Below are 23,050 nucleotides of genomic sequence, written 5' to 3' on the forward strand. Positions count from 1 at the left end.
AAAACCTGGAAATATTTTTTTTTAGGATTTTGAAAAAAAGTGAATCAAAGTTCTGATGTATATGAATTAGAAATATGAAAAAAAGAAAGAAAAAAAGAATGAAATGTAATAGTGGTCTCATACTTTTGGACCCCACTGTACTGTATGTTATTAACATTTAGATTTGGCAGTCGTTTTTTCCCCTCCGATTATATACAAGTCTCTGGAAAGTTACCAAGATGGCCACAGCATGAACAGACTCGCTTCAAAAGGATTTTCCAGATGGAAGTGCAAACACAGTGTCTCGTTTAGGTTTTCCACAGGTTCTTAGAGCAATAAAGTGCTTTTTCCATAAATGATCTTGCGCAACATTGTAAATGAAGCATTCTGTCCTTTATTAATTCACAGAGTTGTGCGTTAACTCTCGTAATATTCACAATATACAGCATAAATATAATACATACCAATATACCCAAGGAAGAAAACATTCTAACCTGCTGTTATGTGTTGCATTGTATAAAATACAGTGTCAAACATTTAAAAAAAAATGCATAAAAACAATTTTGTGAACAGCACTAGTTTTAAAAAGTGACACTGTACAAGATGTTTAAAGAGTTTGTGCAAAAGATCGCAATAATATCGTATCCTTCTCTTGCTCTCTTCCCGCACTGGCACGTGTCCTCGTCCCAGAAACACCCCTACGGCAAACCCACTCCGGCCAACTTACTAAAACACGAGACATGACTTGGACCATCTCACAGGAAACTGTTAGGTCAGTGCATGCTGTGATCACAGCGGTCACACGAGCCAGTGATGATGACGGCCAACCACATATCTGTGTGATGAAAGATGAGGATTTAGAGCCTCTTTCGCATACGATATGTCATGATGCTCCGCCTCCAGATTTCAGCCAACCAATCAGATTCATCCATTCATGCAGAAGCTCTAAATCTGGTGGCCCTATGAGCTAATTACTAAACATGCATACATTTTTTCTGCTTTTTTTGTTTTAGCAGACACTAGGAAGACAGTGTGCTTCAATGCATCTCATTAAATGTGGATTAAGTGATTACGTCAACTAACTAACTTTGGTTAAACATGCAGTCCTCCTACACATGAACTCACTGTCATGTTACACTGCAAGACTAAAAGTGTGCGTTTAATAGGTTCTGTTAACGTAGATCTATCTTCTGGAAGGCCAGGGATGACTGCTGCTACAAAAGCTAGTGTTTTCTCCTGCAGATCGCGTTATCCAGATATATTTCTACAGATACAAATTAAACTATAACACTGCTACAGCTTTAGAATGTAAGAACCTTCTAAAATGAATCCATAAACTGCATAAAGAAATGAGGGACAAAAAGCATGTATAACACAAAAGGCTTTCCACAGGGCCCAATCACAATTCTGTCTTCCCCTTAGTTTTGCACATTCACGTGAGAGTGCGAAACTAAGGGGAAGGGTTAAAGAAATTGTATTAGCACTGCATATAACCATGGGAAATGAAGTGTTAACCTTGCTTTAAGAGTGCTAGAAACCAAAGGCGAGATTTTTTAGCAACAGATTTAGCTAATCATAAACTGCCTCAGGGCTTACCTTATTAAATATTCATAAGCTTTTCTCGAACCGCAGAGACCAGAGCGGATCTATGTGGCGACATTTCCTCAGATGGACAAGCAGTTGTTAAAACAGGTTGTGAGCTGCATTTGTCAATGCCTATTAATGGGGTAAATGAGATTGATAGCAAATAAGATTTACCCAGGATTAAGAATGACCCCTAAAGTGTTAACTGTTTCTGGGGAGATACAGTGCTCATCTGTGGTTTGAATTACCCACCATGGGGGCCATAGAATGGTCACACTCACTTGGACCAACAAAGTTTAGTCAAATTCAATACTGAGACATGATGTTGCAATACTGACAATGCTAAAATGTTGAGTTGGCTCTGAAGGGACAGTGTGTCGTTGTTAAATGTAACGGTGCAGTGGAAATCTGATATGGGTAGAATAATGTGATATTTTGAGATGATGACAACAGTTTTCATGATGAGGCTTTGCTTTGCAGAGTTCAGTTCAAGTAAAGATTCTTCCTGAATACCAGGAAATTCATAGTTAAATACATGTAAATCTCAAATAGGTAATGTAAGAACAAAAAGAAAAAAAAAAACGAGCTCACGTCACCAATTTAACAATGCAAGTGTTTTAAGAAACATGCAAAAAAATAAATAAACCCTGCATTTTTATCCTCCTAGCATGCATCTTTCTTTCATTAACGTGGTTGTATGTCCAGTATGTTACTTCCTGAACAGCGCTCTATTTATGTATTTACAAAATGAACAACCTTCAAACTGATGATTCATTCTGCATTAATGCATCTGCTCAACTGCTTTTGTTTTCAACTACAGCATTTTAAGGTAACTATTAGGGACACAGAAGGTTGTTTTAAGTTCTTTGCATACGACTCTTCGGTTTGGTGTTCTCTACCCTGAGTCTAGCTGTAGAAGGGAGGAGGCTGAGCTTACTGTAGTGTTTGTTCTCTCTATGCATAGTTACATGAAAGCATACAGGAGTGAGATTCCTCTATGAGGCATTCTTATTCAAAAACTCAACCTAGTTGTTATTGGACTCTGCTTCATTACCATCAAAACCTTTGACCTTATGTTACTGCCCTGGAAGCCCAGGATCAGAGGAGGGCCTGTGGAGACTCGGCGTCAATCCGCCTCCGGGTGACGAATCCGGGAGAGACGCTTGTCTGGCTGACATCTGGAAAGATCTTGGCTGCTGTGATGCAGAGAGCTCATTTTCCAATGGTTTCAGTCCCAGGCCTGCCTCCCACTCTGGGTCTGTCACAAATGGAGTCGCCGTGCTGACATCAGAGGTCATCTCCATGGTAACGGCAGGCGTGGAGTCTTTGGCTTTGTAGGCGTTCTCTAGATCAGGACTCTGCAAAGAAGAAAACACATTAAACGCTGCCGTTTCTGCCGTCCGAATGCAGTATGCTACTGCAAATTCAACCGAAATCAACAGCAATCTGTTCCTTGTCTCCTCCAGCTATGAGCAAATGCACTGCAAAAAAAGCCTGGCCAACGTAGTCTCCAAAAGCACAGACATAAAATATTTGTATTTTTTTATTTTGTCAAAATGAAAATATAAATTACAATTAGTAAATGTAAAAGATATTTCAATTAAATTTGTATTTATTTTGTTTTATTTATCTATTTTGTAAAGTCATAGTTTTGTTGTAATATCCACCTTATTTTTCACGTAGGAGCAAATGCTGTAATTTGTAAATTTAATGTGTCTGGCTTCCGGTGTCTTCTGCTTCCGGTTATTTTTAGCTGTACAAAACATCTCATTATGCTGCCTGATATTGCAAACTGGTATTTCTTACCGTTTACTGGACTCTACTGGTTATTCTTCAAGATATTTACCTATAGCGGCTAAAGAACCGTCTTGCGCATTTACTGAAAACACCTTACTTCCACTTTTTTTACAGTGCAAATTGTATTAAAACCAGTTTGGGTCAGTTTGACCCGCAAACATCATAATTCTTAATTGTAATATAGTATATGGAACCCACAACAATTAAAAAAAGAAGACATACAAAAATGTAAGGAAATGTCCCCAGATTTCATTTTAGGAATCTGGTCACCTTGCTGTAAGTGTGTTTTCAGTGATTGTAAAGCAGTTGCTAGGGTGTTCTTATTGGTTGCTGGGGTACTCTGAGTGTATAACGTGCTGTATCCACGCTAGCTTTCCATTGTGAACACAGCCTGTGTGTTACCTGTGTCTGCATGGCGGTGACAGGCTGCACAGGTTTGTGGTACTCTGGGCTGACGGCCACAGTGCTGTACGCTGGAGGTCCCAAAGCGCTCTGCCTCTGGAGCAACTGTAAAATAGCCTGGATGTCTGAAGTCATCTGCGCTTCCAGCCTACACAAACACACAGACATATTGACGCAAAAGTGCAATACCATCTGTGACCAGCAGATGGTGGTAGGCACCATTCTATCAATAGTACAAAATGTTCTGGATGTTAAAGTTGATGTTTCAACTTGTTTTCTCTTTATTTACTCTTTCATGTGACCTACTTTAACTCTATTTCTCTCTCTCACCTGTTCAGGTGTTCCTGTAGTAGATCCAGTCTTTGCTCCATTTCACCGAATGTGATGTCACTTTCAGAGTCGTCTCCTCCTTCTCTGTCCCGAGATTTCGCTGAGTCATCTGCATTCCCACAAGGCCATTCTTCAACACGCACATCTAGAGAAACACAAGTCCCAGTGCAATTAATCACAGGCACACACACAAACATGCCAGATGCACACAAACTTAACGCATCATGCACACATATGTGCTTGTATGGTCAATCGTGCTTGTATGTCAATTGTACTGCACACACACACAGAGATTACATACACACTGTAATAAAACATATGGCACTCCGAGAAGACAAATTATACATCGCACACACACAAACATGTACGTCATTAATAATCTCCAGACTGCACCAGTGTCCCTTAATATAACAGAAGCAATACCCAGAAGCCACAAGAATGTGTTTGCCTCAAGATATTACACCAAGCTCAGTCTAATCATGAGCTCTAGGGCCATTTTGTAATATTTAGAGAGCAGGAAAAAAAATGAGAGAAGAATAGAGAGGAAAGCTCCCTGGCTGTGTAATTATATCAGCAGTCATTAGCTGTGTCCCAATTCAGAGGCTGCATCCTTCAAAGGACTTGGACTCAAAGGCCACGCCTTCCAAGACCGCGAAGGTCGGACCGAGTGTTGTTAAATGGGATGGATGGTTATTGTCGCCTAGCAACTGTGACAGCTGCCTTTGATGAGCGGCAGAAACGTTTGTACTGGACTTTTTTGAAAGTTACATTCAACGGTCTGAAAACAAAACCTGTCTAAATATTTTCACCGTGGTCCATTTCTGTAGATAATAAAGAGTATAAAATATATAAAATCACATCTTCGTAAGATTTAAGTCAACATTTAAACTGCTTTAAAGTTTAAATTTTTATACTTGTATCATTAGATATTCATTAAGTTAAAACGTTTCGGTTACTCACGTAACCTCTGTTCTCTCTAGAAGAGGGAACGAGTATTGCGTAGTTGCTACGCTACGGGAAAGCCTTTCTTTCTCGAGATACTGAAGCCAAAAATTATCCTTAATTTTTATAATCTTGTCAACGCAGTGCGGCAGCCTGCAGACCTAGGGCGAGCTACTAGCGTGCCCATTGGCTGCCCTGCGGCAACTGCAGCAGCCTACCGCTGAGCCCTTGGCGTGACGTCACGACCAATGAGCGCGCTTGGCGCGCTTAATGCGTCACAGCCCGCGAAAAGGGGTGTGGCTTAGCGTATATAAACAGGGCTCGGAGGCTGCTTCTCTGGTTTCTGTCGCATGAAGCGAAATGAGCTCGTGGCGCGAGCACGGCGGGCTACGCAATACTCGTTCCCTCTTCTAGAGAGAACAGAGGTTACGTGAGTAACCGAAACGTTCTCTTACGAGAGGTTCTCTCGTATTGCGTAGTTGCTACGCTACGGTAACGCCCTTGTCAACGCCGTGCGTGCCCAGCATCCACTGAATGAGTCCCAGGGAGAGCCCGGGGAACGTGATAGCGGAGAGCCGGGCGGCCCAAAGAGGGCTAGCGCCGTACATAAGCACACACTAGGGGGTTAGGAGCGGCACGGCCGGTCCGAACTGACAATTCCCTGCATAGTGCAGCTCAACCAGTAGAGCTAAATCACACACCGTAGCCCGCGCACAGATAGTGGGCCGGCATACGCGAGACTTAGACTGATAACACTTTCGCCTGCAAGGCGGGAACATCCAGGTTGTAAAACCTAACAAATGTGGAGGGGGAGGCCCAGCCTGCCGCTGCACAAATGTCATGAATGGGAATCCCGCTGGACCACGCCCACGACGAGGCCATGCCTCTGGTGGAGTGAGCTCGAATGCCCAATGGGCACTGCAGGTCTTTAGACGCATAAGCCACAGCAATAGCGTCCACTATCCATCTGGACAGGCTGTGTTTCGAGGCGGCGAGACCCTTGGTGCGCCCACCAAACGAAACAAAGCTGATCCGAGCGCCTGAAAGCGGCGGACCGTGAAATGTAGTTTCTCAACGCCCTGACCGGGCAGAGGAGATTACTATCGGCCTCGCTGCCGTGCGTTGGCAGGGCTGAGAGGGAAATGACCTGTGCTCTGAAGGGAGTGCCCAAAATTTTGGGAACGTACCCATGCCTCGGTCTGAGAATGACTTTGGAGTCATTAGGTCCGAACTCGAGGCACGCGGCGTTAATAGATAACGCGTGAAGGTCTCCCACTCGTTTGACTGAAGACAGTGCTATCAGAAAAACGGTTTTGAGCGTGAGGTATTTCATATCCACAGTTTCCAAGGGTTTGAAGGGATGCGCTCTCAGGGCCTCCAAGACCAGAGAAAGATCCCACATAGGAACCGCGGGGGGTCGCGGGGGGTTCATCCTCCTGGCTCCCCTAAGGAAGCGGATGACGAACTCGTTCCTTCCTAATGCGCGGCCCAGCTCTGAAACAGAGAGCGCTGAAATGGCCGCAACATAGACTTTGAGCGTGGAGGGGGACCTGCCCGCGTCCAGTAGCTCTTGAAGGAAACACAGTATTCGCGATACCCCACATGTCTGTGGATCGAGCCCCTTAGCAGTGCACCATCTGTTAAACACTGACCATTTCGACATGTAGAGCCGCCTCGTAGAGGGGGCTCTAGATTGTATGATCGTGTTCATGACCCCGTCTGGCAGATCAGCGTGTAATCGTTGAGGCTCCACGCATGCAGAGACCAGCGCTCTGGATGGGGATGCCATATCGAGCCGCGGGCTTGAGAGAGAAGGTCTCTCTTCACCGGTATCGGCCAGGGGGCTGAGTCTGCCAGCTGTATTAGATCCGGGAACCAAGCTTGGTTCTCCCAGCATGGGGCTATGAGGAGCACTGAGTGGCGCGCTTCCCTGATTCTCTCGATGACCTGAGGCAGCAGAGAGACCGGGGGAAAAGCGTACAACGGGCCGCTGGGCCAGGTCTGGGCCAGCGCGTCCTCGTTCTTCGAGAAGAACTCTGGGCAATGAGCGTTGTCTTTTGACGCAAAAAGGTCGACTTTCGCTTTGCCGAAACGGCGCCACAGTGACTGGACTGTTTGGGGGTGTAGAGACCACTCCCCAGGGGGAACGTTGTCCCTGGACAGTCTGTCGGGACCCTCGTTCAGGTGGCCAGGCACATGCGCGGCTCTCAGCGAGCGCAGAGGGTGCTGAGCCCACACGAGGAGGCGTTCCGCCAGGGTGCAGAGCGTCTTTGATCTGACACCGCCCTGGCGATTCACATAGGCCACTACCGATGTATTGTCCGTGCGGACTAGAACATGGTGACCGTGGAGGAATGGGAGGAAGTGTTTGAGCGCTTTCTCGACCGCGAGCATCTCTAGACAGTTTATGTGTAGGAGATTCTCCTGGTCTGACCAGCGGCCATAGACCGGTCTGCCTTCGAAGAGCGCTCCCCAACCTAGGTTGGAAGCGTCTGTCGAGACAACTTTCCGGTGTGAAATCACTCCCATAGTCACTCCCGTGAGATACCATTCGGCTGCCAGCCAGGGCTGCAGGGCTGAAATGCAGCCCTGATTCACTCTGACTCGCAAGCCGCCGGCCGCCCAGGCTCGGTGGGGCACGCGCGCTTTCAGCCAGCGTTGAAGCGGGCGCATGCGCAGTAAGCCCAGCTGGAGCGCTGCTGCAGCTGAGGCCATATGCCCCAAGATACGCTGGAATGTCCTCAGCGGAACCCGGCTGCCTATTTGGAGGGATGCGGCGAGGAGGCGGATGCGGCGCGCGCGCTGCTCCGACAGTCTGGCCGTCATAGCCACCGAGTCCAGTTCTATTCCAAGAAAGGAAATTGACTGACGGGGCGATAGCGAGCTCTTGGTCCAGTTGACCGAGAGACCCAGCTCCTCCAGATGGCTGAGAAGCGCTGTTCTGTGAGACACAAGTTCCGTCTCTGACTGCGCTAGAATAAGCCAATCGTCCAGATAATTCAGTATTCGCATTCCCTGTTTTCTCAGGGGAGCGAGGGCCGTGTCCATGCATTTCGTAAATGTACGGGGTGCCAAAGACAGGCCGAAGGGCAGGACTGTGTACTGATATACTCGACCGTTGAAGGCGAATCTCAAGAATGGCCTGTGACGGGGAGTTATCTGGATCTGAAAGTATGCGTCTTTTAGATCGAGAGAGATAAACCAGTCTCCTGGGCGAATCTGCGCGAGGATTTTTCTGGTTGTGATCATTTTGAACGGCCGTCTCATGAGGGCTTTGTTCAGATGTCTCAGATCTAAAATAGGTCTTAACGCTCCGTCCTTCTTGGGTACGAGGAAGTAGCGGCTGTAAAAGCCCGACTCGCTCAGAGAAGGATGAACCTGTTCTATAGCCCCTTTGCGCAGCAGCTTCGCTATTTCTGCTTGAAGCAGGTGCGCAGCTTCTGAACTCACTCTCGTCTCCGTCTGTGCTGTAAAGCGCGGAGGGCGACGAGCGAATTGAAGCGAATAGCCGTGTTTTATAGTATTCAGCACCCATTCTGACGCGCCCTGAATCGCTTCCCATGCTTTCGCATGCATAGCTAGGGGTCGAATGGTCTCTGGGTTCAGATCGCCGCGCTGCGCGGGATGGGGAACCTGTATCAGAGAGGATGGAGCGGCGTGCGCGCCGCTGGTGCTCGAACACGGGGGCTGGTAAACAGTATTGGCCGACTGAACAGCATTCAGTAGCTCGGTCCCATCGGATGGAGCGTGATTTGCTGTCAAACATCCCAGGCGCGAGAGTGGCGTGGGGATTATAATGTCTAAAAGTGAGTGCGCGTGCTCGTGAGCGGGCGCAGAGTTTACACTTATGACATGGCCAGTGTTTGGGAGCTTTAGAGGGTCTGTGACCCAAGGTAACTGACTGGCAGAGCGAACAGCGGGTAGGTGTGAGCACAAGGTTGTGGGCACATTTTCTACACTTAATACTCGAGCGGCTTGCGTCCGCTTCATGAGAGAGCGCTCTGTGCGCGTTACCATGGGGACCCTGTTTGTGTGAAGCAGTGAGCACATGGGAGTGGGCACATTTTCTACACTTATAATACTCTCGGCCTGAGCCGTTGTTGCCCGGGGTAACCGAGTGGCAGAGCGAGTTACGGGTAGATGTGAGCACATTTACTACACTTAGTACTCGAGCGGTGTGTGACCGCTTTATGAGAGAGCGCTCTGAACGCGTTACCATGGGGACCGTGTTTGTGTGAAGCAGTGAGCACGTGGGAGTGGGCACATTTTCTACACTTACAACACCTTCGGCCGGAGCCGGAAAACCCGAATTTACACTCTTTCTGAGATTTATTTGGGCCGCCGTAAAAACGGCGTTTGTGTGCAGGCGAGCGAGTGGTGTTACTGGCTCGTTGGCTGCGGTGTAAGCTGCTGCAGTAGCCTGTACTGAGGGGACTGACAGAGCTGGGCGTTTTGATGGCGGTCCGGCCGCAGCGGGACTCAGCCATCTTTTCCTCCCTGCGGGTGCTAGGAGGACTTCGCGGGCTCAGACTTCAGCGTTATCTTGGGACGCGGACCCCGGGGGGGCGGCGGTCTGTGACGGCTGGTTGAGCGCGACCTAGGGCGGCCGCCCTGGCGTCGCTGCGAAGCAGTTGGTGGCCGAGACGAGCGCTGTGTGGAGCTGCGCGCAGGAGGCTGAGCTTGAGAGCGGCCTGCGGCTGGGCTCGAGCGGCGGGGCAGGAAGAGATTCATAGCCTGCGACGCCTTCTGTACTTCAGAGAAGCGGTCCACAATCCCGCTGACCGCAGGGCCGAAGAGGCCAGTGGGCGAGAGCGGGGCGTTGAGGAAAACAGCGCGTTCTGACTCACTCATATCCGCCAGCGTCAACCATAAGTGTCTGTCGATGACGGTGAGCGCGGCCATAGATCTGCCGATGGCTTGTGCAGCGGTCTTGGTAGCGCGGAGCGAAAGGTCCGTCGCGCTGCGCAGATCTGTTAAGGCTGTGTGATCCGAGCCCTTCTCGTCCAATTCGCGGAGGAGGTCGGCTTGCAGGATCTGGAGAACAGCCATCGAGTGCAGGGCGGAAGCAGCTTGGCCGGAGGCGGCGAATGCGCGGCCGGCGAGAGCTGATGTGGTCCTGCAGGCTTTGGACGGCAGGGCAGACTTTGAGCGCCATCTAGCAGACGGCGGGCAAAGGTGCGTTGCCACCGCTTCCTCAACGGAAGGGATGCCAGTATATCCTTTCTCGGCGGCCCCGTCCACCTGGGAGAGGGCCGAGGAGACAGATGAGCGGAGTCTAGCGGAGAAGGGCGCGTTCCACGACTTCGATAGCTCCGCGTGGAGCTCGGGCAGGAAGGGTGCTGACCTAGAGGCTGGCGCTTGGCGGCGGCTAGGCAGAAAACACCCGTCGAGTCGGTTCGGCGCGGGCTCCTTGGGTGGGGACCAGTCTAATCCCAGTCGGTCGACCGCTTTGGTGAGGAGGCGGATAAGCTCCGCGTCAACACTGGAGCGGGACCTGCCAGACTCTGGAGTCGAGGAGGCGGAGCGGTGAGAGCCCGACCACTCCTCGCTGTCCGAAGCAAGCAGAGAGCAGCTGTCAGCAGCGTCATCTGCTTCATCCCCTAAGGCGACGGCAGTGCAGGCAGTGGCCGGCCGCTGCGCGTCGGTGAAGGGCGGGGGAGAAGGAGAGAGCGAGGCTCGCGGGAGGGGCTCCGGCGAGCGCTCAGCTATAACCACCGGCTCGGGAGGCCTTTGAGAGCGGCGTTTCTTCTTTCGCGGCCCTGAAGAGGCAGCCGGGGAAGGTGGAGGATCATCAAACATGGCGAGTCGAGCCCGCAGGGTCGACATCGGCAAGTCCTCACACTGTTCGCAGCCGCCCGTGGAGAGGGCGCGGGCTGCGTGGTCGAGGCCCAGGCAGAGAGCGCAGACCACGTGGCGGTCTCCGTCACTGAGCGAGGCTCTGCGGTCGACCATGCTAGAGCCACAGGATGAGCGAGGCATTTGCAACAACGCCTCGCGCTCTTTTAGATGCAAAGTGTGTCGCGGGGCGAACACACACACACATACAACACAGAGCAGTAAAAGGATATATTCGCCGGATAGCGAAGCAGGCAGGGAAAGCTGAAGGCGGCGAAGGCGGCCGGCGTCCTCAGGCTGAGATCCTCGGCGTGCTGGTCGCTTGATTCAACGGCGGCTTCCTCAGAGAGCAGCGATGCGAAGAGCTTCGCTGAAAAGACAGAAATCAGAGAAGCAGCCTCCGAGCCCTGTTTATATACGCTAAGCCACACCCCTTTTCGCGGGCTGTGACGCATTAAGCGCGCCAGGCGCGCTCATTGGTCGTGACGTCACGCCAAGGGCTCAGCGGTAGGCTGCTGCAGTTGCCGCAGGGCAGCCAATGGGCACGCTAGTAGCTCGCCCTAGGTCTGCAGGCTGCCGCACTGCGTTGACAAGATTATAAAAATTAAGGATAATTTTTGGCTTCAGTATCTCGAGAAAGAAAGGCTTTCCCGTAGCGTAGCAACTACGCAATACGAGAGAACCTCTCGTAAGAGAACCCAGTACTTACATTAATAAATGTAATCCGGCAATCTCTCTCAAAAAACTCTTGTTGTCACCAGCGCGCAATGAATTCTGGGCAAGAGTAGGCTGCGAAGGATAGTGATGGGCGATTTCGAAACAGTGCCTCATGAAGCTTCGAAACCTTTATGAATCTTTTGTTTCGAATCAGTAGTTTGGAGCATGTATCAAAGTTCCAAAGTCACGTGATTTCATGTCATAACTGTTTCGAAACATTTTGGAAATTTCAGTGGTTCACCGCTGGCGGACGATGATCTCTGTGAACCCATGAATCATGTGGATTCACTAAGATCGCCCCCTAGTGACAAACCACTGAATAAGTGCCTATGGGGTTTACCTGAACTCTGATCAGTTTTATACATTTGTACATGTTTTAATTAGACATTAGTATAATTAAAAAGGAATAATAGTAGTTAATAGTCTCTTATTGGCCTGTTAAACAAAACAAGCCCTGAAAATTGATAAAAGAACACATATTACACATATACTTGATATTTAATCTTATTAGATGATGTCAATTGCATTTGATATATTTTATTTTCAATAAAACAAATGCAATGGGTTTGTAAAAGGTGTTTTTATGCATGTTTGGCCCGAGTTTTTGTTGCATTTCCACTGTTCTGACCAGTAGGGGTCACCAGTGTGTGGTGTTTCGAACGCTTCGAAACAGTTCGAATCAATTGGTTAAATTTATTCGAAGCTTTGAAAAGCTTAATTTTTCCACATCACTAGCGAAGGATCCATCTGTTGTATCCTTCATTTGAGGCCGCATTTAAATGAGCCTTGGAATCGAGACAGCCTTCGTCGCACGCGGTGACACAATCGGCCTTCGAAGGATGCAGCTATTGTTCACACATTACAAAAGCTCTTCTTTACAGTAAAGAGTCTCAGTAAAACTGCAGCACTTGTTTGAGTCATTGTTTTCTTCAAGTTATTTATGAATTTAATTTGGTTTTTTTTGGCAATACTTTTTATAGCGCTGGTGTTTACAATGTATTATTTATATAGGCTTCATAGAAAGGGTTGTTAATATAATTACAGCATTCATAATTGTATGATATTTTTTATATTGTATAATTTTTTTTTATATTGATACATTTATATATTGTATACTATATTATATTCATATTGTAACTGTTTAGAAATGAATAGATGAACTTAAAATTGTATTACAGAGCATTATAAACATCTTGATACAGTATGCCTCCAACCACTTAGTTTTTTTTTTATTACAGCAGGACACCCTTATGAATGAGTACGTTAATGTATGTTATACCTTTATGAAACAGTTTTTTTTTTATTACAGTAGGACACCCTTATGAATGAGTACGTTAATGTATGTTATACCTTTATGAAACAGTTTTTTTTTTTATTACAGTAGGACACCCTTATGAATGAGTACGTTAATGTATGTTATACCTTAAAACCCCTTAACTGTCACCTGCCCGTATACGGGCAACCTAAATTTACTTCACTATATTACTATTAAATCCTAATCTAGTCATGACAAACTATATATCGTTGGAAAGGTCTAAGCCTCCTAAATAGATATTTTAGGACTGTTTTTTGTTATAAATTATGTAGGAACAGAAATAGATGAATTTATGACAAGAGTGCACCTCAAAAAATCTACATCACAAATCTTTGTCACAAAAAGTCGACTCACACACTTTTAATAATTGAAAACTTGGTTTTCATGCTAAAATTTCATAAGAAAACATATAATCTAGTATTTTTCAATAAAAAATTATAAAATAATATTATCTTCTAAAAAGTATAATATATATATATTATCCTCTAAAATATAATATTATCTTTTTTTATCGCCTTTTTTATTACTTCACGTATTTTAGTAGTTATCTTAAATTAGGTATCATTTGAAAGCTTACGATCTCAGAATTTATCCTGTGAAAACTGTTTTGAAATTGGACATTGTGTTACCATAGAAACAGTACTCTAAATTATTTTATCAGGCTCCTCCCCTTTTGGGCGTCGTCATGTTTCATAATTTATGATCAAAATATTTTCTAATCTTGACAAAACACAAATTGTCAGAAAGGTCTGAGTCTCAAAGTTCCATATTTTGTGACAGAAGTGATATTTGAACAGAAATTTATTAATTTGTTATGGTAGAATGCATACAGTTAAATTCAATGGAATTCAATGACACCCGGTGGCTTTTTTTGGTAATACGCCTAAACAAAATCTCATGGGAACTTCAATTTTTGTGATATCAACTTCAAATTTGGAACACAACTTGGTTAGATATATGGCTTTAATTTTATAGTAATTTTTTTGTAAAACATATTTTGTAAAATATATATTTTATATAAAAGAAAAATATTAAATAAATTATATTTGATTTAATGTAAATTTTAACTTCCATAACTTTTTCATACTTTATTTTTTGAGGTGCTTTCACTTCAGTAATAATCTGCTATTTTTTCCCTTTAAAAGACCAATACTCCAAAGCATTCTTGAATTACAACCATTTAGGCCTAAGCTTGAATAGTGCATTTTAATGTCCATTCTCAAAAAGGGGGGTGACAGGTAAGGGGTTAATGAAACAGTTTTTTTTATTACAGTAGGACACCCTTATGAATGAGTATGTTAATGTATGTTATACCTTTATGAAACAGTTTTTTTTTATTACAGTAGGACACCCTTATGAATGAGTACGTTAATGTATGTTATACCTTTATGAAACAGATTGTTTTCAACACAATCTTTACTGTATGTGTCATGGATGGTGTTCAGGTTGTAAGGAAGGGATTGACCCAAACTCAAAGGCCTCGCTGTCACTTCCTCACTGTCCTCTTCCTCCTCCTCCTCCCTTCCTGGCAACATGTGTACCTCTCGATCTCTTCCCCTTTCCTGCTCTGTCCCGCTCTGTCTGCTCGGAGAACCTGAGGGAACACAACGTCCTCACAGAATTACAAACATGGTTCTCACGGTCACTCTCCAGATTGCACCTTGAACAAAGAAAAAAGAGAGTGTGCCAGGAAGAGAAAAAGAGTGAGAGATTTGGCTGGGATAAATAATCCAAACAGCAGTTTATACAGGGACGGGGGATAAAACAGCTCTTGACCATTCAGGTAAAATCTGGCACGTTGCAACCACACAATAACAAACATCTGTCTGTGGCCAACAATCACCATGGCAACAGCTTGAAACCCAGCGGGGAGAGAAAAGAAATGGGTGGAAAGAGGAGGGGAGGCAATGGGGGAAGGGAAACAAAGGAGGGACCGAAAAAAGGAGAGAACAATGGAGGAGAGGAAGACAGAAATGTGAGCAGAACATGAGGAGAAGGTCCTGACCTGAGGAGTGGTTCCTCTTAAAGCAGGGTTTAGTCCTGACATCAGGGTCTTCAGTGTCTGAGTCACTCATCCCCGTGTAAAGGTTCCTCTGAGGAGCCGTGGTGGCGCTCTGCCACACACGAGAAATGACATCACATTAGGAAAAGCATTAAACGGCATTTAACTTTATTTACTGCAGCAAACTTAGTATGGGAAAAACAGACTGGTTTTCTTCTGAGGAACCCAAAAGTTCCTTTTCTGAAGAATTGGACTATTCTTTAAATATAATGACAGTGAATGGAGACTGGGGCTGTCAAACAGCAAAATGACAGAAAAGTGCATCATAAAAGTAATTAATAAAACTCATGCCAAGAGGAACAGACCAAAAGTCATTATTCTCTGAAAATCAACTCAATGGCTCAAGGAGAAGGAAGATTATTAGAATAACAACGTGAATTTTATGTCCATTCGTCACAAAAAGGAAGACAATATTAAAAGCTCCATGACTTTTCCTGTTCATTATTTACTTGATAAGACCTATAGAATTTATTTTACATAGATTTCATTCATTTACATGACTTTTCATTTTCCTATTTTAAGTTATCTTTTATCTCGTCCTTTTTAAAGCTTGAAAGCTCCAGTGCCGGTGCCAGTATCAATTTAAGACTTCTATTTGTAAATGTTTATGTAAACTATTATGAAGCATGTGAAAACTACTGGACTAATTCATACTGACATTTAAATTATCCAAGTTGCAGAATATTAATTGAATACTGTTCAATTTTTTTTCATCAGACATTTTTATTTCTGTAGCATTATACTACACTACTGTTGACCATTATCTCTTCATCTCTAATGTCTTCACCTGTACCCCAATGTTTGTGTTTTTCACTGTTTGCCCAAATCTACAGTAACATTACACATCTATGATTAATAAAGTTTTATAAATATTTTATTAATGTGCTCATTACTGTGATTTCTGAAGACGTTTTACTTAGTTTCCATAAAGGGTCCGGGTGGACTGCGGAGGGAGCTTTATATAGTGAATGTTAGTGTATTTTTGCATAGTACATTCATTTTTTTATTCCAAAACTGTAAGTACATAGTAATAGCTTGCTGCTTTACCTTGGTGTTCTCATCGCGCAGGTTGAAGGTGAGCTCCAGATTGGACAGGAAGTAGTCAGAGAATTCAGGATACATGTCCAGAACCTCCAGAAGATCCTCTCTGTGGATGGTGTGCAGGTCGCAGTAGCTCAGCGCTCGAACATCTGCGTTGGCTTTCCCCGGCTTGGCGTACAGATGAATCATCTCTCCAAAAATATCATTCTTACCTGAGAGGTGGGTGTACAGTGATCAGAGGACAAGAGAGGGAAGAGAAGATTTGAAAGCAATGAACAATGAAGGAAATGGACAAAGAGTGAGAAGGGGAAAGCAAGTTTCCATATTAGAGTGTGTGATTGTGTGTAGGCAAAATTTTACGGGCAAAAAAAGTCTATTTTCTATAGTAGTAGCAATGTATGAAGCACAGCTCACACAGAAGTCACTTTCAAACCACGTAGCTTTATGTCGATTAATGCGATGAATCCGTGTGACCAACAAGAACCCGTTGCAAAATCTAAACGGGGAAATCTTTCGCCTTCATGCAAAATTTCTGATCGCTTGGATTCCTGTTGAAATAACTAGATTTCGAAATTGCTTATTATTGAATTAAAATACAACAGAATAAAAAAGGTATGACTTTTCCATCTCTAAAAAAATCTCTAAATTTAGCCAATTTTCTGTTTGTAACACAATTTTCTCAGATACACCCTTTCATCAACGAAATTAGGCACCTCTTAAGAGATAAAGTCAGAATTGCAAAATGCAAACTCACAATTTTGAGAGAAAAAAATCTACATTCGAGATTTGAACTTTTTTGTTCCGTGGCAGAAATGGCCTTCCATTGATTGCAAACTCACAATTTGGGTAAACCGTAACTTGAAAAACACTGATGTGAGCACATATTTCTGAAAGCCCCTGCAAGCTTCTTGAGCACATTTCTGCAGTGATACATATCAAAGGTCAGACCTGACAAACAAACGACAGCCACCTGGCCAGTGGCCACCTGCCACCGTATCTAAATCCGGCTCAGGGTCGTGGCTAAAGCCATTGGTGCTGTATATTGCACATTAAGTATTTGAGGTGAGCCTATTAGCAATATGATATTAGAGTAACAGAGCCCAGGCCAGAGCCAGAATTAGTGTACAGTGATTAAGTGTCCATCTGCAACACTTTCGTAAGACAATAAATTCTTGCTGAGGTAGTGATTCTTCAACTGAGACCTAAGAATACAGTACATATGAAGCAGGAGGTAGCTTCTCTCAGCAATTTCTTGCAGTGTACGGCAAGTTTCTGCTGAGTTGCATGAGTATGTTAGTGTGTGCCTCTTTTTCTTCCCCTGGCCTTATTCTGTTAAAGCCAGCTTGCGTAGGAAGAGGGATGGACCATTTAAATTCGGCTTACCCTGCTCCACCTGCCCGCTGCACCGATGTGACTGGAGACTCTAAGCATGTGAGCGCGAGTTTATTAATGTGCCTGTAAATAATGAAACTAGCGCTGTCACTCTGGGCTCTCTGTCACACTAAGTGACACTTTGCAAATCTAATGAACAAGGGAAACATGCACCACACTGCTGCCAATCTCATTCCCGCATCTTCTTATTTAATTACAACCTTTCTCTCCCTCGTTCTCTAATTTTCCCTGAGCATTCCTCTATTTCAGTCTCTCTCCATCTATAAAAACATGATGAGCTCATCACAGGAGAGATATCCTTGAATGAAGGACAGCACTTTTTTCATTAAGTCTTTATTACCTTGTGAGCCTCTGAGCTGTTTATATTTATATTTAGATTTAGATGTGTGCAAGTGATATTAAACCACCCAATTTCCACAGCATTCCAGTAATCTGCTATTTGGACATTGATACAGTACTATACAGTGTGTGTGTGTGTGTGTGTGTGTCTATATTTATATATAAAATATCCAAATAGCAGATTACTTTCATTACTTCCTTTTTTAGAAGGCCAGCCTTTTAGATGTGAAGTTAGAAGCATTTGTAAAGCATTTAATTTCCAAAAGGCAAAATGTTCAACTGGACATATTTTTGTCCTTTTTGGATTTGACTGGAGGGTGATATATGGTAAACTATTTTTCTTCTTGTGCAGCCTTGGTTCCAGCAAAAAAAGTAATTTCAGAGAGGTTTTGATGAAAGATTATGCACACATTTTAAGAACAATATGAACCAAGGTCATTTATTATGTGGTGGAAAAGCATAATGGTTAAAAAGATCTGGCCTGGCAACCAAAGGACAACAGGTTTAACCCTTACAAGGGTTGATTGTGACACCTTGTGAAAGTCATGGAACAAACTCCATTTTAAATATAGATTCTAAGTTAGTGAGATGTCATCACCATGAAGTTTTGGTGGTTTTACTAGCAGGTTTACAGGCTTACAGTGAAAGTTTAATTGTTTATTGCTCACCCAGGATAGCCACCACTATGTCGTCTCTCAGAATCTCGATGGATCCCCTGGCGAGAAAGTAGAGGGCTGTGAGAACGTCCCCACAATGCACAAGCGTGTCACCTGGTGGGGCATGGGTGGTCTTAAAGCGCATTGCCAGTGCCCGAAGGCATCCTTTGGTCGCTCCGCTGAACGCCTTGCAACTCTGGAGCAAACTTGTATTCAGATGAAGACAGATATCAGCCTGCAGGCACTCTGGAAAGCCCTTCAGTACCTGCAGAGAGGGGAAGAGAGAGAAAAGGACAGAAAGAGTGTTCCCCATGGAGAAGAGAAGGAGGGCAGAATGATTGCCGGTTTTTAAGAGCTTTGCGTTAGAGATCAGATAAAACAATGCTAATATAGCCCTGTCTCCCTCAACTGCAAATACATAAAAGATGAAGCAAAGTAAGAATACATCTGGGACCCTTTGTTTCTGCTGCATTGCATTGTGTTAGCCTTTAATTTGCTCTTGCTTCATCAAAAATGATATATGGCACATTAAGCAGAGGAAAATGCAACTGCCAATTACGTTTTCTCCCAATTTTTCTGATTCATCTATAAAACGCTATGTTCCTTGTTTAAAATTGAATTTGGGATGTCAGCCAGGGAAAAACAATGACTGTCATGGAAATATATTAATCTGCAGTAACTATCTATCTGACTGACTAACTAAATCTGATGCCTAACACAACAGGAAATGTCAATATGACCTAGGTCAATCAAAGTGAAACTGATTTAATTGAAGGAAATTAACTGAAATAGAAATGCCTGTGTGCAGGATGAGTCAAAGTACCCATAGCCATTAGCTTTGAGAATAGAGTTTTTGATTTAAAATCAGTCATTAAATGGACCAAACTTTAATTACTTTGATTGGCTATAACATTTAGACTACTCTTACCTCATAAAACGGTATGCATATAACCAGCACTGCTCAAGGTTATGCACAGTTTAAAATCAACTGTATGCTTCTATAAAATATACAGACATTATGGAAACATTTAAGATAAAATGACTGCAGCTTTTTTGATAAAAAGCAAACATTACTCTATACCTCCTGCTCACCAGGGTGTTGAAGTCAGTCCGTTTGAGTGCGTATAAGAAAGAGAATGCATATCAGATCACTGCGTAGACACATGAACACATTTGACATTAATACTGTGTGATTGAGATACATATGTTATAAACACTAGATAGCTTACACAGTGACATCAATGCATGCCTTCATTCAATGACAGTAATTTATATTTAGTGAAGAAAAAAAAAAAAAAAAAAGCCTGGCTCGTACCATGTTCATGTCGATGCCATTGGTGTAAGTCCACGCATGTTGGAAGTACTCCTCTAATCTTTGTCTCAGCGGGTTCGGGATCTGGTGAAAGCGAATGAATTCCTTGACCCGAAGCATCTGCAGATGGTACCGAGCTGTTCCAGAGTACAGTCGCTGAATTATAGCAGACACATTCCCAAAGATACTAGCATACATCAGAGCTAGAATACAAAGAGAGGAGGCAAAGGTCAGGATTCAAGTCATTGAAAAAAGAAAAATCTTTACTTGACTTTATAAATGTTTCTGAAAGTCTCTTATGCTCACCAAGGCATTTATATGATCAAAACATTTATACATTAAAACTAATATTGTGAAACATTATCACAATTTAAAATGACTGTTCTCTATTTTTAATATACTTTCAAATGTAATCTACTCCTGTGACAATTCCTGTAATTCCTTCAGAAATCATTCTAATATGCTGATTTGGTGCTTAAGTAAACAAGTTTTTTGTTATTTTCAATGTTGAAAACAGTTCTGCTACTTAATATTTTTGTGTAAACCATGATACATTTTTTAAAGGATTCTTTGATGAATAGAAATTTCAAATGAAATTTTTTTTTTTTGGAAATATAAGTTTAAAAAAAACAAAAAACATATGTCTTAATGAAATATTTTTACAATTTAAAATAACTGCTTTCTATTTGAATATATTTTAAATTGCAGTTTATTTCTGTGTTGGCAAATCTGAATTTTCAGCATCATTACTCTAGTTTGCAGTGTCACATGATCAGAAATCATCTCATTAAATTGATCAAAAGTGACAGTAAAGACCTTTATAATGTGACAAAAGCTATCAAAAAAGTACACTGTTTTCAACATTGATGATAACAATAAATGTTTCTTGAGCAGCAAATCAGCATATTATGATTTCTGAAGGATCATGTGACACTGTCACTGAAGACTGGAGTAATGATGCTGAACATTAAAATTTGGCAACACAGGACTAAATTGCATTTTAAAATATGTGACCTGTGTTGGCAAAATGAGTTGCAATGAGCAAATTTAAAAAAAATTAGTTGTTATTTTCACATTCTCTAATAAAAAAACCTTCAAAATGATGTATGATTTGACAAAAAAAATGACTGAGCTAAACCTAGTCGATAGAGAAAGCAAAGTCAATTTTGAGAAAATCACCTAGCAACCATACTTTAAAATCCCTGGTAATAACACCAAATTTGGCAGAGTCAAAACCAAATATCTAGAGGAAAAATATATATTGATTTTTTTTTCCACGATACCACAACTGTTTGATTAACATTGATGAAACAGTCAGCCTATATATTAAGACATGTACCGCACTGATCTGATATAAATATACACATCAGATGTTTTTCCCCAACAGTTAACCAAACGTTCACTTAAGACATAACAGATAATGTTTGTGTGAATACTCGCCAAGACAGATATTTTGTAATTCTGTGTATATGCTATGTGTATATCAGGATCGCGCACTGTCTGAGGCCTTTGTGCTCATGCTTTGGATCTGTAAATCAGTGCAAGTAAGATCATTTTGTTTACATCAGCATGAGTTTGAAAATCACATTTCATTGGTTCAGACTCATGACATCGAATATTCACAAAGTTGCAATGCTGCGCTTTAAAAAGATACCAAACTTGTGCTGAGGGGAAGTGCCAGTCGTCGAGAAGCGAGCCGAGAAAAACTGCATTATTTCATGGACAAAGGAAAGGTACTCCTCTCAGAAAACAAACAAATAAAGATACTTTTAGATGTTTAATTGCTTTCTGGAGCATTGGGATCACTAGACAAGGGCTTAATGAACTCATTTTTGTGAAAACCTCAGATTCTATCAAAATTGACGTTTTTCACTTGTTTTGCCTGTAGCTTGTAATTTGCGTGTGCGCATTCCGACTCATTTTGCCTGCACGGGTCACCCAAATATTTTCAAACAGAAAACTTATTTTAAATTGTAAAACTATTTCACAATATTACTGTTTTTGTTGTATTTTGGATCAAATAAATGCAGCCTTGGTGAGCAGAAGAGACCTCTTTCAAAAACAGTAGTGTGTATATATATATATATATATATATATATATATATATTGTGTGTGTGTGTGTGTGTACAAAATGTCCACACAAAGATGGCAATATGCGAAATCCTTGTCGGGACATTTTTTGGTCCCAGTGAGGAAAACAGCATTTTTTCAAATCAAATCAACACTGAAAATGTAAAAATGCAGAATGTTTTCTGTGATTGGTAGGTTTCGGGGTTGAATATGATTTGACCAAGTGCAACATGTTCCTGGATCAACATCTTCTTTGATCCTGGAAGAACATTTCAATCAACCAATCAGATTTGAGGGACAAGTTTAAAGTTTATGTCATGTTTAGGTTTACAATCAGGGTTAGAAGCTTCAACATCAGTGTTATTCACCTATCATCTCCCTTTGATTTTAGGGATAAGTTATGGGCAGGTTTAGGGGCAGGGATAGGGTTAGGACTAAATTTTCGGACAGAAATGTTGTTCCAGGATCAACAAAATATGTTGATCCAGGAACATGTCTTACTTAGCAAAATCACGGTGACCTTTGCGGTACTGGTGATTTTGATGGCATAAGTAAAATTTTAAAGGTGCGACATATTGATACCCACAGCCAATGAGCATGACACAGATGGAGAAGATCTTCTCTGAGTTGGTATTTGGTGACACATTTCCAAACCCCACGCTGGTCAGACTGCTGAATGTGAAATACAGTGCTGTCACATACTTGTCCCTGATTGAGGGGCCAGAGGAGCGGTCACTGACGTTGTACTGCTTGCCGATGGACATGCCCAGATTATCCAACCAGCCAATCGTGTGCGCCAGATAGGGCCTCTCTACATTGCCGATTGCATACCATATGCAAGCCAACCAATGAGCAATCAGCGCAAATATACACATGAGGAGCATGAGGACAGCCGCCCCATACTCTGAGTAACGATCCAGCTTCCGTGCCACACGGACCAATCGGAGAAGTCTGGCAGTCTTCAATAGGCCAATCAGAGTCGTTGTCTGAACGAGAGAGTGCAAACATACTGTAAATTCATGCTTACATAATGTAAATAATGTATTTAGATAAAAATTACAAAATATTTATTGCAAGAAAGCTAAAACAGTCTGTCATATCTCAAGCCATATTTAATCATTAAAGCTCAGCTGTTGGTGTATATTATATTTAATACCTTTTTTTTTTTTAAATAGTCACTATGGATTTGTTAAAATCCAAAACTCAGACTTTGAACAATATGAATAGCATGAAAAAGCCTTCATTGTAAATTATAGAACTCTTAAAATAAATCAAAC

General features: G+C 43.1%; 1 protein-coding gene across 3 annotated transcripts in view; it reads right to left on the minus strand.

Moving 5' to 3' along the window:
- Positions 1-50: 50 nt before the first annotated feature.
- LOC307165696 (potassium channel, voltage gated eag related subfamily H, member 7) overlaps positions 51-23,050 on the minus strand; it is an 80,051-nt gene continuing 57,051 nt past the window's right edge. For all 3 annotated transcript variants that reach the window (XM_079883580.1, XM_079883579.1, XM_079883578.1), the window contains 9 exons: positions 22,360-22,759; positions 19,707-19,906; positions 18,404-18,647; positions 16,011-16,216; positions 14,907-15,015; positions 14,286-14,495; positions 4,093-4,237; positions 3,763-3,910; positions 51-2,921 (listed from right to left, as the gene is read on the minus strand). In XM_079883580.1, coding sequence (XP_079739706.1) covers positions 2,640-2,921; positions 3,763-3,910; positions 4,093-4,237; positions 14,286-14,495; positions 14,907-15,015; positions 16,011-16,216; positions 18,404-18,647; positions 19,707-19,906; positions 22,360-22,759 — 1,944 coding nt within the window. In that variant the 3' untranslated portion in view covers positions 51-2,639. The remainder of the gene's footprint in view (positions 2,922-3,762; positions 3,911-4,092; positions 4,238-14,285; positions 14,496-14,906; positions 15,016-16,010; positions 16,217-18,403; positions 18,648-19,706; positions 19,907-22,359; positions 22,760-23,050) is intronic.

This window comes from Squalius cephalus (assembly GCF_949319135.1).
Source record: "Squalius cephalus genome assembly, chromosome: 10".
NCBI lineage: Eukaryota > Metazoa > Chordata > Actinopteri > Cypriniformes > Leuciscidae > Squalius > Squalius cephalus.